This window comes from Ischnura elegans, chromosome 4, assembly GCF_921293095.1.
Source record: "Ischnura elegans chromosome 4, ioIscEleg1.1, whole genome shotgun sequence".
NCBI classification, from domain to species: domain Eukaryota; kingdom Metazoa; phylum Arthropoda; class Insecta; order Odonata; family Coenagrionidae; genus Ischnura; species Ischnura elegans.
Genome location: NC_060249.1, coordinates 28,625,787 through 28,643,478, shown reverse-complemented (window position 1 = coordinate 28,643,478; position 17,692 = coordinate 28,625,787). Strand labels below are relative to the sequence as shown.

The 17,692-nt window shown below is 38.6% G+C and overlaps 1 protein-coding gene across 1 annotated transcript; it reads right to left on the bottom strand.

Annotated features, from left to right (window-relative positions):
- Positions 1-2,582: 2,582 nt before the first annotated feature.
- On the bottom strand, positions 2,583-13,935 carry LOC124157202 (actin-related protein 6). The gene is made up of 7 exons (XM_046531747.1): positions 13,690-13,935; positions 13,487-13,604; positions 12,709-12,901; positions 12,435-12,627; positions 12,136-12,346; positions 7,052-7,329; positions 2,583-2,842 (listed from the first exon to the last, which is right to left on the bottom strand). Exons 1-7 carry the CDS (start codon positions 13,764-13,766, stop codon positions 2,713-2,715), a joined length of 1,200 nt encoding a protein of 399 aa, XP_046387703.1. The 5' UTR covers positions 13,767-13,935; the 3' UTR covers positions 2,583-2,712.
- Between the last annotated feature and the right edge of the window lie 3,757 nt (positions 13,936-17,692).

Sequence of the window (17,692 nt, the reverse complement as noted above, 5' to 3'; positions counted from 1 at the left end):
GTTGTCCGATGACTTTTAGAAGGGTCTAGTTCGGGGTAGGGGGCAAGGTTGCCCGGTAAGAAAGAAAAATGCCCACCTCACATGTAAACAAAAGGGTTCCGTGAAGAAAGGAGCCAGAAGGGACGATGAGGGTGAAGGACCCAAATTGATAATCCCCTGCTTTGTTGATTTGAAGAAAGGGCTTGTTTTGGTAGCTCAGGCTTATTTCAGTACTTCATATGCATGTGACATAGTCGTATGACTAGCTGAGGGTGTGAGGTGCGTTTAGGGGACAGCGATTGGCTGCAAACCGCGCTGATGCAAGGTTCTCCTCCCCTTCTTTTGAACTTCCATCAGACAACTCTCGCCAGCTAGACTGTAGAGAATGGTTTAGAGGTGGTTACACCAATGCTGCATACATACAAATATATTTTTACCATAAAAAATTCCATGTTATGAGAATAAAAAGAATTCATCATAAATAATATTTATTAATTATAAGTGGACTTACCTAAAATTGAAGTAAATAAGCATTAAAGTAAGAAAATAATGATGAAGTCAAGATCAGCCCTTGAAGATACCACTCTTAACTGAGGTTAACGAAAAAAAGAGAACTTTTTTCCTAAAAATACGCTCAACAATTGTTCTCTTTTCTTGAACTCAAAGTTTAAAAGTTTTCAGGTTAATTGGATTAAAACTGTTGATATCTATGAAGAGAAATAATAGGCCTTCAATTAGACGTAATTGATCAATTTTAAGTAGATGAGACCTATACACAGAGCGCTAATTGTGAGTATTATTTTTATTACTAAAGTATTCTACTGATTAAGATGGCTTCCACGGAGTACATAAGAAGTTTTTTGGCACCCATCCCTTCCTTAATATACTTCTCCTTTCAATTCATAAGAAGGTCTAATCCCTTTCATACCATCTAAAATTTCTATTCTCTTCCTTCCTTTCCCTCATTTACCCCACATTATTCCCTCTAACACTGCTTTCAATACATACTCACGAATTACACACTCTCTGTCTCCAACATATCTCATCATAATTTGCCTCTCCTTACTCACCATGTCCAGCTCAGTGTTTATTTTATTGAGTAACAAGTCATGAAAACTGTTGTAAAGGAATTAAAGTTACTGTAGGGGTGACTGAAAGCTAGGTAGGTCATGGCTTTATTGTTACTTTAGTATTTCTCCATGAGTAGGTAATACATTTCTTTATAGCAATTGATTCCTCAAAGCAAAAGTTTTAGCATTTATTTTTCATGTATTTGGGCAAAATTTTTACTTTTTGCCCACTTCGGATAAAGGCCATTAAAAGGTGAGTATTATGACATGATTTTTAAATTTCATCATTAATAACCTTAAAGTTTATGGTTTCAATTTCAGCACACCAGCTGTATTTAGCTGTCTCTTTCTTATACAAATGATTTTGAATATGAAATATAAAGCCTTACTATGTCAAAATTGCTTTTTTAGGTAATATATGCATAATAAAAAAACTCTTAGAATTCAAAATTGGTCGATACATCACAATACCTTCCTTTATGTCCACCACTAATTAAAATAATTACATTGATAAAGCATGGCAATTCTGTTAAATCTCGGTACTTCGTCGTTGTTACCTCTTTAGTCTTGCAGATTTATCGTGAAGTCACCTTTACTTCAAGTAAAAACTCAAGAGAGAACCAAGTTCCATTTACGGTGCAGCCATCGTTATTACGTCTCATTGTCAGTTCATAACTTACATTACCTCTAGGAGGCAGGAGAGAAACAAAAGACAACTTCAAAATGCAAACCCTTGAAATATAACAAATTCCTCATAGGAATAATCATTTGCCTTGACTGCATTCCACACCCTTATCTTCCGAAATTATGCCACGGTATCCACAACTCGTGCTACCAAGTCATCTCCTCTCTCCCTTGAGCTTCAAATGCATCAGAGGACATGGTGATTTTTGCTGCAAGACATACTATTCCACATGGCAGCATGTTTGTGTGCATTACACCACAGTTTCAGGACTAAAAAGCAGTCCAAGTGGTACTCAACGCAGTGGTGAAAGTTCTGGCCTGTATCCTTATCAAGGCAAATTATGTTTCCAAAGAGGAATTTTTGCACTTAACATGCCCTTCTAGGTGACTCTGCTAAGGTATGCTACAAACATTTTACTGGACCACTTCATATAGATTCACTCTCATGTGTTAGCATCAAAAACCTCTGAAAACAAAAGTAGGTTCAAAAATAGGTATTTTCAAGATGGCGATTGGTCTCAATGCCTCGGACATCATAAGTCCACCTCCCCAATTTGCTCAACATAAGCACCACATGAAGGTTAGAATTGACACGTACTGGATGACAGTTTAGTCTGTTTGCCAGAAAGAGCCAATGGACTCAAACCGAACTCACTACCACTAAATACGCATCAGTTATCCCCTGCAGTGGTACTGTTTGGCTTTTAACATATGCATCAATATTACATCACCCCCAAACACCATAAGATATTCTACATCCAGATTCAAATGAAAGCAAATCAACGTACAATAATTGTCTTCTTTTCATTCAAGGCGTTAACCACAATGTTTTCAAATAAACCATTTGCTTGCTTCATATTCTTTTATTTCAAAAAAGTCTTTAAATAAAACGGAGGGGAATCATCACAAGTATCCACATTCTGAATGCACACTGATAAAAATAGCAGTGTGATATCTTCAGAGAAAATTAAAGCAGAGATTAAACATCAAATTTATCATAGCAAAGTTGGTGACCTTCTTCTTCAAAGTCTTCCCTGCTTACAGTCATGGAATGTAATTTAGGATCTTGAGCCAGCAATGCTCCCCCACTCCAAGCATATGAAATTGGGCTGTTCAGAAAAAAGAACAAGAACTTCATGTTGGCAAGTAAACTGGAAATGCTAAAACATGCACAGTAATTACAAGCTAATAAAACCATATTATTATTTATATTGAATTGAGTCGGCATGTTCAGCATTAATAGATAATTATTAATGGGAGTAAAAATTATGTTGAAATACATATTGCAAAATTGACCTATAGTAGAATATGCCCATGGGCGGTCTGGGGTGATTGGGGGCCTTCGGCTGGGGATCATAATAACCCCTCCCTCTTACCGGGGGTCCTACGCCTACCTCATTAAATATTAGGAAATTTTATGCCTGGAAATAGATTTTGACGCTATTTTAGCAGTTAAAAACTAGATCAAAGTAAGTAAAAAATAGCAATTTCGTTTAAAAAAATACTGAGAAAAGTGAGAATTTCACAGCTTTTACAATTTAATATCGTAGGTATCATGGGTGGATCCTCTATTTAGCAAATTTGTTCCTTGAAATTGCACTGAAATCTAAAAAGCCACTTAAATAACACTTTCAATACTTTTCACTAACACTATAATCAAACTTTTCGAATAACACTTTCAAAAAAGCATCAGCTTCTCTTTTATATTCTCACAGCTTTATTTAATTTATTTTTTAATAAATATTTTACACCGAGTATTTTGTAAATAAAGCAACTATGGAAAACCTAAAATTTTGCAATAGCAAAAAATATTTTGTTCAAGTAGAGTTTTCTATTACACCTTCCATATATGCTTCACGATAGACGCAAGCACTGTGGAGGCCCCCTAAACTCGGGGCCCTCGGCGATCGCCAACCAGCTGACCTGGCCAGACCGCCCCTGAATATGGCATCCTAGCGTATAATCCAACCAGTGGCATAACTATGGAGGGGATGAGGGGATGTATCCCTCCCCAAAGCCTCAATGAAATCAAAAATTTATTTAAAAATCACGTCTGTATTTGATACTTAAAAACTGCCTCTATTTAAAGTTAAATTATTATAAGGGCCAATATTATGTAAAATGCATTTTCAGGCAAGATATTTTTTTTAAATATTCCTGTCCAAGTCTCTGCATCTCTCGAGAAAAGCCAAAGAAGACATAAGTTTAAATTTCTTCTTTTCCTCAGCTTCTCAAATCTTCCACTACTCTTGAAAATATCCTGCCCGTAGAGGTGGATAAAATTATTACTGAGGCTTCCGTGGTGAGTTAATTGGTGATTGGTTTTCGAGTTCATTCCGCATTGACTCATATTTTACGGACGACAGTTTCCGGTGCGTTCCAGATGCCATCTTATCGATACCATCTTTTCTCAACATCAAGTATCCTATCCAGTCTAAGAAGGCAAGTAGAATTCTCTGCCGGGCGAGCTTTGCTATACTGGGAGAACGAGTGCAGTACACATGCAGTCCTCTCCACTTTTGTTCGACAGAACTCCACCACCTTCACTTACAGCTTAGCAACAAATTGATACCAGAGGATTGGGAGACATCGGAGAGAATTACGTTCCAATCATGCTTCACCACCTTTCCAGCAATGAGAGAAAAGCAATTTAAGAAGTTCGAAAATTTGGTGAAAAAGCAACATCCTTCACCTGAATCCGCCTTAAATAAAACAGATCATGTGATCATAAATCTAACTCAGGAGAATCTTAGTGAACCTGCAACCTCCATACTATCCAAAGGACTTAACTTTGCCGTAGCACCCAGATGTATACCGAAGGAGGAAATTATCATTGGGGTAGAAAATGCTCTAAGCAAGGTAAGGAAATCAGAGGCTGATGACATCAGGGAGGAAGTCAGCCATATCACCCGGAAAGCGAGACATCCAATACCCAATTTGACCAGGGTAGAGAGAGAACTCAGGAAAATCGATGATTTACTGATAATGCCAGCTGAAAAAGGGAACGAAACTGTGATCATCTCGAAGGATAACTACTGAAAGAAGGTTTGCGATTTGTTAGACGAACCAACCTATAAAGAACTGAAGTCAGACCCTACGGCAAAAATCCAGAGGAGCATCAAGGACCTCCTGAAACATTCGTCAATACCCCAAGAGGAGAGACGACCACTGATCCAGTCGGCTCCTAAACCTCCACGACTTTATGGCCTGCCTAAAATTCACAAGGATGGGATACCACTCCAGCCCATTGTAAGTGCCATCGATTTGCCGACACACAAGCTTGCAAAGTATCTAGCCCATAGTCTGCAGCCATTCTCAGGCCTAACTGCCACCTATATGAAGAACTCCTCCCATTTCATCACAATCATAGAGGAAGCCAAGATTTCAGAAGATGATCTCCTTGTTAGTTTTGATATGGTATCTTTGTTCACCAAAATACCTATTGAAGATGCCATCAGAGTCATTAAGACTCTGACGGAAAAAGGCCTTCCGAAAGATATTCCAAAAATGGTGGAGTTTTGCCTTTGTAATTGCTATTTCTCTTGGGGAGGGAAATTATATGAACAAACGGAAGGGGCACCCATGGGTTCTCCTTTATTACATGTCGTCACAGATCTTTATATGGAAGAATTTGAACGAAAAGCCCTGGATTCTTTCCCTATGAAGCAGAAACTCTTAGTGAGATATGTTGACGACACCTTCATCATCACCTCACGGGACAGATGAACTGAAAAGATTCCTTGAACACCTTAATAGCCAAAATAGTTCGATTCAGTTCACTATGGAAATGGAAGAAAATAACCAACTTCCCTTCTTGGACGTTCTCGTCAAGAAGAAATCAGATGGGACGTTGGGGCATTCAGTTTATCGTAAGAAAACGCATACTGATCGCTATTTGAATGCCAAATCACACCATCATCCTAGGCAAAAAGCATCATTCATTAAAACCCTATATCATAGGGCATATACCATCTCGGATGCAGATTCGCTCGCAAGAGAGAAACAACACCTCCTTGCCACAATGGCTACAATCTGGAACTGATTCGGAAAATCACACGTAAGGAAGAAGAGAAACAAGATGTGGCCTTGGACACTGCAAGGGAAGACCAGTAAAAGGCAAAGGCACATGCTCGCCTGCCATATATCTCAGGAACTTAGGAGAGAATCATTAGAGTTCTCACCAAACATGACATTCTGACGAGATTTAAAAGTTTGAAGAAGACCTCTGACCTCCTCCGGAGTGAAAAAGATCGTCGCCCATCCGATATTTATGAAGGAGTGTATGAAGTAGCATGTTCCTGTGGTCTTTCATACATCGGGCAAACATCTAGATCCCTCAAATGCAAAATAAATGAACATCTTAAGGCAACCGAAAAGAAAAATTTTCGTCTTTCTGCGGTTGCAGAGCATGCACAGTCGGAACCTGGGCACGTCATACTATTCAAGAAATCAAAAATCATCACCAGGTAAAATAAATATTTCCCTCAGCTGATAAGGGAGGCGATAGAAATAGCGAGTCATGAAAAGAACTTTAATAGGGAGCACGGCTATCCTTCAGCCTCATCATTCAAACAGCTCTTCCAACAATGGAATTCAAATCAACGGCCGCCTGACTAGTCTTATATATAAAGGATTGCAGCTCTGCAGATCATTTAGACCCAATGACGGGAGCTGGAACGCAACCGAAACTGCCGTCCGCAAAATATGAATCAACGCGGAATGAACACGAAAACCAATCACCAATTAACTCACCGCAGAAGCCTCCGTAATACTAGTACATATTGGTAAATGTTATTTAGACAAATAATGGACAAAAGCTGAGCATTTGTAGGAATAAAATTCAGACACCAGGTCAAACAGTATGAAAAAAGTAACTTGTAAAATATATTTATTGGCTGAACTGCTTTTGTCTGCTATATTTACTTCTCTACATTATTATAAATCAATTCCATTACTGATTTACTTCAAATGTTATTCTGAACTTGAAGAATTTCGTCTGTGAGAGTATCTACTATATTTTTAATATTCAACAAAAAGTCAGAATGAGACTGATTTTCTTCTGTAATCAAAGCAGGGTCTCTGTCTTTGTAATTTCATTGTTTGTAAAGTCATACCGACAGTGAAATTGTGTACCAAGCTGTCTATTATGCGATTTCCACCAAGCCCATCAGCCACCAAGTGAATTAACCCAAGTTTGGTTGCAATAAGTAATGGTAGAGCTCATCCTAGGCTGAGCCACAGTGTGTGAACCACTCTATAATACCTATAACTGAGGCTTAAACATCATACATATAACTATTCTTTCGAATAAAACTTACTCTTTTGGCAACACCACTCGAACTTCTTGCTCCACGGGAACCATTGAGCGAAATTCCATTTCAAAGCGTGAGTGGAAGCCAGGGAATAAAGTTGAGCCTCCCACAAGGAGAACATTTCTAGTAAAATGAGGTTGGGATTCCTGAGGAATTGATGACGTATGAAATATACTATGCACTGCAGCTTCTACTAAACCCATCTGATTCACTCCTATATCCGATGGACGAAACAAAGCTTCTGGCACAGCAAACCTTTCATTGTTCAGCCTAAGAATTTGTTGCTGGAAATAAATTTAATAGGATATAGATAAATACACACAACATATGACTAAAAACAATAGGAAGACCAAACCAATCGAGGGAGAATAGGTTGATTTTTCTCGAAATTAGACAAGAGGAAAGCAGGAATAGGTTATCATGGAAGTTATACAAACAAAATTTGTTGAGGTGTACATGCTCACTACCAAGGGGATAAAGTGAAAGAGACTAGTAAGACAATTTAAGTAGCAAAAAGGACTAAAAATATGTAATTCATAATTACAGGGAATGGAAGCATTACTAGGAGAAGGATGGCAATGCCTAATTTGTAAGGATTGTTCAGACATCACTGCAGAAATGTTCCATGAATGAAATGATTTCAAAAAGTTGAGCCCTGAGACTATTAAGACTGATAAACATGTTATGTGACATAATTTCAATTATGGCAATGTATTTAGGGAGATTATTATTATTTACGTATTCTACTGCTTAAGGTAGGTTTGCTAGGAGCTTCACGAAGCATTCTGGCAGTCTCCAATTCCCTCATGGACCTCCCTCTTCAATTCAAAATAAGACCTTCTCCCTTTCATTCTATCTAGAAATCCCATTCTCTTCCTTCCTCTCCCTTATTTACCTGACATTCAACCCTCTTACACTGTTTTCAACATACCCTCCTCGCTGGGTACTCACTCCACCCATGCCTTCTGTCTCCTTCACATATCACCTAGAAGCCTCCTCTCCTCACCCACCATATCCAGCCCTTCGTCATTCCTCCTCCTCTCCGTCAACATCACCTTTTCCATTCTCCTTCAGACCCACATCACGAATGCCTCGAGTCTTCTCTCATCCTCCTCCCTAAGTGTCCACGTTTCCACACCATAAAGCACTACACTCCAGATCAAACTCTTCACTAACCTTTTCTTTAAACTCTTACATAATGATCCTCTCATACGCTCATTCCTGTTCATAAATGCCTCCTTTGCTAGCACGATTCTCTTCCTGATGTTCTTACTTCTGAATCTGTTTTCCTCTAATATACTGCCTAAATAGTTGAATTGCTCTACCTGCTCAAGTTTTTCCCCACCCACCTTTATCTTTAGTCACACATTCCTCCCTCGTGATGCTTTACAAAACTGTATAACCTTGGTCTTCTTGTGATTAATCCTCATCCCATACTCCTCGCATTGCTTGCATAGCGAATCCACTAGACTGACTGGCTAATCAACGCCTGATCATCCGCAAACCTCACTGATTTGAACATCATTTCTCCCACTTTTACTCCAGCTTCTAACTCATCCCACGCTTCCTTCACCATCTCCTCAACTTGCACATTAAAAAGCAGCAGCAAAAAAGGGCAGCCTTGCCTCACTCCTCAGCCAATACTTGCCCATCCAGATTCTCTGTCCCCTACCCTCACTTACGCAGTCTGGGCCATACACAGATTACCAATCAGTTGCCTATCCCTCCAATCTACACCTATTTTCTTTAGAATATCCGTTAACTTTACCAAGTTCACTCTATGAAATGCTTTTTCAAAATCCATGAAGCAGGCATACATGTTCTGGTCATATTCTAGGTTCCTCTCCACGAGGCTCATTGTCACTATTGCATCACAAGTTGACTTCCCTTTTCTAAAACCAAACTGATCTTCGCCCAAATACATACTCGTTTGCCCTCGCCTCCATTCGTCTGTTCAATATCCTCTGTACCACATTCACCGCATGCGATATTATATTAATACATAATCCTATAATATGCAGATTCAACAGCTTTCTTCTTTTTGGTGGCAGAATTAGAACTGTATTCATGACATCCTTCGGCCAACACTCCTCTTCATAGATCCTTCGAACTAACTCCAAATATCTTTTCTTACAATCCCTCCTTCTTCAGCATCTCACATGGGATATTGTCCACACCCACTGCTTTCCTAGCCTTCATATCATGAAGAGCTCTCTTGATTTCCACATTTAAAATCCCCAGCCCAAGATTATCCTCCTCCACTTCACTTTCCTCCTCTCTCTGGCCTGTTCCTTCCGTCGTACAGATCCTCCACGTATTCCTTCCATCTACTCTGTACCTCTTCTCGCTCAGTTAGCATCCTTCCATCTTTAACCATAAATTTAGATTTAATTTTTTGCTTGCCCTCTTTTGCCAACCAAAAGCGACTTAACTTTTGCATACAATGCGCCTACCTCTCCTTCCTTTTGAAACTTCTCCATTTCCTCACACTGTCTTTACCACCAACCTCCCTTGCTCTCTTAGTTTCACGCCGTAATCGATCATTTACTTCCATATACATTATTTTGCCCTGCTCTGTGTCCCCGTTCTTCTACTTTCTCCTTTACTCCATTTCTTTTATCATTTCCTCCGTTATCCACGGCTTCTCTTTCTTTCTACTGTCAACATAGCCAATTGATGTCTCAGCTGCTTTGACTATTCCAGTTTTAATATTATCCCATCTTTCCTCTACAGTCTGGGTACTTTCAATCTCCCGGATATTATTTTCCACAAGTTCCCTATATTCTCTCCTCGTTCTCCCGTTCAAAGCTTCTACATTCCATTTCCTCGCCTTCCTCACTTTCATAAGTCTTTTGAATCTTACATTGCATTTCATAAGTACTAGGCTGTGATCTGAAGCTACAACCACTGCAGGGAAGCTGCTCGAGTTTTTCACACTATTCCTAAACCTCTGTCTTACCGTTATGTAGTCTATCTGATATCTTCCCATCTCTCCTAGACTTTTCCATGTGTACTTTTGCCCTTTATGATTTAAACCAAGTGTTTGTGATGAATAACTTGTTTCTCCTGCAAAATTCTGCTTTCTCTCCCCTGTTTATCCGAATTCCTAGTCCAAAATCTCCTACTTCGTTTCCATCCCTCCCTTCCTCCACTGAAGCGTACCAGTCCCCCATTACTACCAAATTTTTCTTACCTGGGGTTTCTCTAATCATTTTCTTGAGCTTTTCGTACACCTCATCCACTTCTTCTTCCCTATGATTGCTAGTGGGCATGTAAACTTAAACCACCACAAGGTTGGTGGGTTGTGCCTCTATTTCTACCACAAGAATTCTATCGCTTACCTGATCTATACCTACCACACGCTTACCCATCTTCCCATTTAATACTAAAGCTACTCCTTGTTGACTTTACTCACCACCACTATATATAACCCTGTACCCATCATTCCAGTAGTCCCCACTGTCCTTCCACCTAACTCTAGATACTTCCAAAATATCTAACCTCCCTTTCTGCATTTCCCTTTTTATAGTTTCTAGTTCACCCACCGTCATCATTGTCCTCACATTCCACGTTCCAACATTAATCGATTCTTTCTTTTTCTCCATTCTCCTGGATTTCCTATCCTCATCCTTGGATGCTACTGCTGCTGAAATAGGTGATGATGATATATCTTTGTAATGATTTCGCATGATCAGGACCTCGAGGACGTTGCCACCTATGGCACCTGCTCTTAAGGGCTGGGTTCTGCCATTCCATCCTAGGCTAGTTCGATCAAACTCCATGTTTTCAGGGAAGAGATAGTTGATAGAGTTTCCTATGTGCATTCCAACTGTGTTTTTTATGTGACACCAACACGTGGACTACCTTTCATCTGGCTCCTACCCATTGACCTATCTGGCATGGGTGGCCCTAACAGGAATAATTTAGAATTATCATCGCCAATGTAGCTCTAGGAGGGGGCAGAGATTATAGATAAAAAAAAAGCATAATGTGTCCTGCCATCCATCTAGAAATGGAAAAATCGAAATGGAAATTTTTTGATTTTAATGGAAAATGGAAATCATTTTCCATTAAAATCAAAAAATTTAATTTTAATAGTCAAAGATTGAGGAAATTGAGATCGAGCTATGATCTAAGGATTTCAACCCAAACTCGATTTTTCAACTTCAATCTTGACCATTTCTATTGATCTCAGCAGCTTCTTTACCGGCCTATGATAATGTCATCCATCCATTATAAAAGACTTTTCTGGAAGGCCAGTAAAATATGAAAGCTTGCCGTATGGTCAAGAAAACATTTAAATCCCTTATCCTTTTTAAAAATTTTAATAAATCCGAATGGTTCCGAGCAGTGATCTTAAAACTTTAATGTACATGCATTTGTAAATTTTTACTACTAATGATTCAAGCATATATTCTAATTTTTTTCTACTACTGAAATGTGTATTTTTATAGTTTTTTGATTAAATATTAAACATGTTTTAAGATTGACTATAAGTGAATGGTTGAACCTTGGCCAAGAGACTTGAAAGGTCCATGGTCTAAAGAATAAAAGAGAGGTAAAAGAAAAAATGCTAAGAATTTTCAGCATGAGTGTTCAATAGTGTGCATCAAAGAGAAATGCATTACTGATGTATTCGGATATAATACAAAACCAGTTTGGTGACCACCAAAAATACACTTGGGTCAGGCAAGAAAATTTAAAGTAAAAATGAAATAATATGTGCCTAATGAAAAATGCTACACATAATAACAGCAAAGGATCTAGAAATGATGAGTCATGCAATGTATCATAGCACAACTAGATTTGAATTGGCGCAGAATAAGCAATATTGAAATCTTGATTGATACACTAGAGTACCCTGTACATGCATTTTTATAAATGGACCATGACAGTAATTTAGCTTTACATTCCTTCACAGTAAGTGGCTTAGTTTCTATCACAGTCTACATAATTCCATGGCCTTTACCATTGAAGGACTTAGGTGATGTGTTCGTAAAAAGATGATGATGAAGGCACAATCTACTTAAATGTTTGTTCATAGTGAAAATTTTCCTTGTAATAGGTACAAAGATATTTTATCTACTCACCTGTTCAGCATCATTCGATGCCTCCTCTGGTTTACGCAAATAACCACGCCGTAAAGTGGTATAATCAGGCAAAATATAATCCCTTACAATTGAATTTTTCCCTAGGAGACCTCTGGCTTCATTCATATCTCTATTAAAATCTTGGGAAACAAAGCAAGCATCTTCCTTCACTTGATTCATAACATAAGTTTCATCCATGACATGTAGCTGCCTGATTTAAAAAAAAATAAGAAAGATTTAGGTGTGGTGAAAGGTAAGTATATCAGAATACATACATGAAAAGGTAATGCATTCCATACCTGTAAGATATTATGTCCTTGAGATGGTTGGTTAAGGCTTTACCACCGATATCAATCCTTCTTATTCCAGCTTTTATTTTTTTCCCTTTGATATATGGTACAATATGGGAAAAACTATACCCAACATCCACCAAAAGACAGCACATTTCTCCAGGATTGTCTTTCATATAGCGATATACTGCTAAATCACCAGCTAAACGAAAAATGGCATTTTTACAATAAAGATATGGCTACACAAGATACTAATAAAGTACGTAATTTCATCAATACCTACCGTTAATCCTAAGCAGTGAGCTACATTCATATTCTTCAAATAAAATTTCTGTCATCGCTTCTTGAATGGATGCAAAGTTAAAATATGGTTCAGTAATGACGAGGCATGATTCACTGAAATTTACAGGGCAACAGTCCTTACTAAATATGTATTCCCAAATATTCCTTTCAGCCTCCCAATTCAAAAGATACCCCTGTAAATACATAAAATTGATTACTAAAATATCATCCCTCTTAACTAATACACATGCTCCAGCATACAATCACGACCAATGACTGCAGGACCAAAGCACATTTCGCTCTTTTACATACATAAAAAAATTTCACAGAACACCCAAAACTATCCCCAGCAATTACAGGGGTAAAGACCCTTTAATACTGGGCCCAAGGAATTCTAACTCTTCCCTCATGTCGAGCATTCATCACTGGTATTCATGTTTTGTCACTTAAAACTATGGCTACCTTGCAAGCACTATCAAATAAATTCATTCATGAAAAAATATAAAATGGTTAGCAGTAGGCTCGATAGATGCTCTTTCAGTACCACCAAAAGTAATAAGATTTTCCATCCTCCAACAGAAGTCGCAATAAAGATACAATACGATGGTTTAAATAATTACGTACATAAACACAAAACGTCGCAGAACAATATAGAGGTTCTACAAACCTTACCGTGAGGTAAATTTTCATAGAAACCTAAATAGTATGACCATAATAACAGCGTTTGCCTATTTGAGAAGAAATTTAGCACAAATGGTGAACGTATTCATTCATATTACCTTCTGAAATGGCAAAATGTAGAAGAGACCGGATGCATCGCGGCACTCGGAAATTTGGTCACCGATAAATGGTCTCCTCCGTTCCGATTTTGCTTTCATGATACAATTGGGAATAACTCTGAAAATGTGTTAGTTAAATTATAATTATGGATTTTAAGACGACAACTTTAACGTTCGAAATTTTTCATTATAGGCGTACATACTTCGGTTCCGAATAATTCGAGAAGCCAACTTTGGCCGTATATGCTCCATTGTCGAGAATGAGTGTAGGCTTCCCCATGGTTAAATAAATGGAGTTTGAAAGGGGCTAATAACCTTTGCTTTTCTTCTCTATATTCTTCAATCACATTTCAGCCGAACAAAATTAAGTTAAAACACCGTACAATGAGTTTGCCAGCTTGCACTCGGCTTATTTGAAAACTTGAGGTACGAGTTGTTTGAATTTCTCATACAAACAACAAAAAAAAGAAGGTCGAATTTCGCAGTAAGTCGTGGCCGTGGCGGTATTTCGTTTTGGTGAAATGGCAGGAATAAATTCGATTCCTCCATTTGCTTATTGCTGTCATTGTATTTTCATTTGTATGAAAAAAATTGGCATAACTTAGCAATTAATTATTTATGAACTCATTTTTAACTCCGGAAAGATTTTTTTGTTAATTTGAAGGAAGTGTTTCCGAGTCTCCCTCTCCCGACGTTCCGGAGTTCGATTTGACCTCCATCTACTCGATAAGAAAACATTTAAATACGGGTAGCTTGCGATAAAAAATAAGTCAGGAGGGTACAGAAGACAAATTATAAGCAAGAGCAACTCCACTGTAAGCATGCAGGATTTTCACAGAGACTAGTTTGGTGAACAACGGTATTCGACGATAGGAAACGTGAGGAGTGGTGGATGCGTAATTCTTAGAAAATGTATTTCGCACTAGCAAGTCATCCGGTATTTCTCGGGAAGGATAGTACCGTAGTACCCAGAGAAGTGGTAAACTTGGAATTCATGGTACCATGACAGGATTTTTACGCAAAGGGACAAAGAAGTATGGTGATGGTATAGGTACTACATATATGTAAAGAAAACAATGGAAAAAATGATATCCCAATATCGCGCATGGGATCAGCTTATACCCTGCTCCATAACATTCATCATTGTATTTGTCCCTACGTGAGTAGATCATAAACGTCGTGTGAACGCATACCCCAGAAAAAAGGTTTACATCAAGATGATCAATGTTAAGTGAAGAACCCTTTACTGTAGTTAGGTTTTCCGCCTGAGCGTGCCCACTCATCAGGTGTCCAAACGCTGAAGTTGTGTGACGTGATGTAACAAACAGTAATGAGAAAATGACGCTAAGAACGGTCTTTCGGTTGCGTCCAATATATTAAATGTTGGCAGCAACTGAAAGAAGCAATACGGGGTTCGGGAGTATGAGATGCATCAATGTGGTAACTTCGGTGCAGCAGCAGTATGGAAATTCATAGCGGACAGGCTAACAGACATCCTCTTTTATATACATAGAAGATGTATGCATTGTACTCATTGACAAACAGTTCAATAAAGAAAGGTGAGAAATTTAATAATAATTTATTGCAAAAAGGTACAACATCAGAACCACAATTGTTAGTAATGATAATGATTTTACATGTGAGACAAACTGAAGTTTTAAAAAAGGCTTAGTACGCAAAGTACTAGACTATAGTCTTATATTATAATTTTGATTCGATGTTATTATAATCATGTTACAATAACATCGAATAATGTGGCAAGTTTGAGGTCAGAGTATACAATAGGGAACCTTATTGAGCGTGTGTCTTAAGATATAAAACAAACAATTTACATGAAAACAGTAATACATTCTTTTGTTAGGGAAAAATGAGGACTACGATTTTTGAGTGAAGACCTTGCCTCTGAGCCAATGATATCTGTGATTGTGTACCATTTTAGCACATTATTACTCCCGAAGGTAGCTCGTCGCCGTCATGAGACCAAATCGTCTGTCCAAACAATAAGTGATAATTTAAGTCATGTCCGGAAGACAGTCAACTCTGAGGTGAACGAGACCTTCAATTTCGGGATTTGTCAGAGCACTCTGAAGTAAACCAGTCGTCACGATGGGTAAGCAAGCTGTTTTCACGATTACATTAAACACTGTAGTACATACTCCACTTCAACCGCATCGAAAGCATTTAAGGTGAGCATGGAAAAAAAAATTTCTCTTTTACTATGTATAGGTGCTCTAAGGGCCGGTTATAGACATTTTTCTATAGTAAGCGAATAAACATTCCGCCTTCCCCTCCAAAATAACCTGAGGGGATGGAGGAGTTCTCTCAGGATGCGTTCTACAATTAGTAGCGGAACCTGGATAGGGACAAAGGGGGGGGGGGGGGCGAAGTGGGGGTTGACATACCAGCAGTGGTGAGGATCCGAACAAATTTACAGTTCTATCTAGTGTAAGTTGGATGCCCATGGGGGCTGTAGCCCCCTTAGTCCCCCCCCCCCCCCATAGATCCGCCACTGTCTACAATAAATAGAAATATTTAAGGAATAAGGGTCGAGACTCAAACATCAGCGTGAACTTATAACGTGTTTGCTCATATATATTAAATGTGATAATTTTTGAGCTAAAAAACCAATTATATATGCATTGGACCGAACGCTTTGGCGTCCCCTTTGCCTGGCGCCCTACGCGGCCACGTGCTTTGCTTATCGCCTAAACCGGCCCTGGATGCTCTGTGTTTGCGGCACACAGGATGCGAAGGATAATGAGGTCATGGCTCAGGGCCGCCCATGGGCATTTGAGGAATCGTGGTGATGCTGTATTTCTGCCACACTGCTAATGACGTTTTTTTAAGAGTTCCCGGAGAAAATCTCCTTTTGGAAGACTCATAACGACAAGTTAGCTTAATTGGATCCATTTGATAATATTATACTTGAAAAACATTGCTGATTACTAGCTGGAATGTTCAGCGCTATTATTTATCCTCGCAATATTAACTAGAACAGTTGACTAAAACACGAAATCTTTTTGAAATGCCCTTCCTCAATTGTCTCTTCACTGAAAATAGCTGTTCATAAATATTGAATACAGTAGATATGATAATTTTTTGGAGACGCTGGCAGTGAATAGAACAGGACTCGGCATCAGGGTGACGTTGAAAAATAACTATTGAGGAATAGCTGAATATCAACCTTTTTAATATGATGCCTCGGTGCCTTCGAGTAAAAAATATTGTTTTCGATGAGGTTCCACATTTGGCTGGATAAATATAATGATTGAGTACGGTAGTGACTTCTTCGAAGATCGAGACACTAAAAAATAGGAAGGTCGCCGCTTGTAGGGGAGGTTAACCTTGGAGGAGGAAATGTGGGGGGCAAACATTCATATTCAGTCAATTTATTTGGGAATGAGAGGAACCTATCCTAGCTATCTGGCTTCAGCGTCTTTCATTTCTTCAGCACCCTAGAGATAGCTTCCCGCGAGTGTTAACTAGATCGCATCCAAAATACGCTTTTGCCATTGTATACGATGCAATATCACTCATTATTAGTTCATGCTTTCGGTTATGTTCAGTTATTTCTGCGCAAGAGGCTCAAAACATTCACAGCAGCTAATTTATCGCGGAGCGCATTTTAGGAATTTAATATTTATTTAGAGGAATATTCATCATCCACAACTACAATTGTCTGAATGTTCTCTATCAACCAACCCCATCCAGTTGTTTCGGCATCGGCTACTGGCACTGGGCGGCCAAATATTGTCCCAAAGCGATGTTAGTTTCGCCTCCTTCGTATTTTATGCTATAAATTTCTTCAATCAACACACCAGTTGATTACACATACGCTGGCAAACCAGACATCCGGATTTTGCCGTATATGACCTGTTTTTTTATAAGAACGTAACCGGTTTTTTTTCCTTAAACCCACATTCCTAGGCTCTGTTTTTTAAATCATTATGCACCACATGCTGAAATGCAGGACTTCCTATAACATTACAGAGCATTATTATGATATTACGTCTCTCTTTAAAAAATGGAATTAAAACGCGCATTTTTCCTTTCGTTCAACTGGGAGGACCGCAACAGAATCTCGCTAGTTTAGATTTATTTCCGCTTCTTGCTCTAGTTTACGAATCATCGATTTAACCAACGATGGTAAAGATTTATTTCGTGCTATAGATAGAATATTAGAAATAAATTTTCTGAGCTTTATAG

Bases quoted from the DNA above. Each gene is read 5' to 3' on its own strand.
- LOC124157202 (XM_046531747.1), bottom strand. From the start codon at position 13,766: ATGGGGAAGCCTACACTCATTCTCGACAATGGAGCATATACGGCCAAA. The intron at 7,330-12,135 runs GTGAGTAGATAA...ATTTATTTCCAG, and splicing joins CATCGAATGATGCTGAACAG to CAACAAATTCTTAGGCTGAA. The intron at 2,843-7,051 runs GTAAGTTTTATT...TTTTCTGAACAG, and splicing joins CGAGTGGTGTTGCCAAAAGA to CCCAATTTCATATGCTTGGA.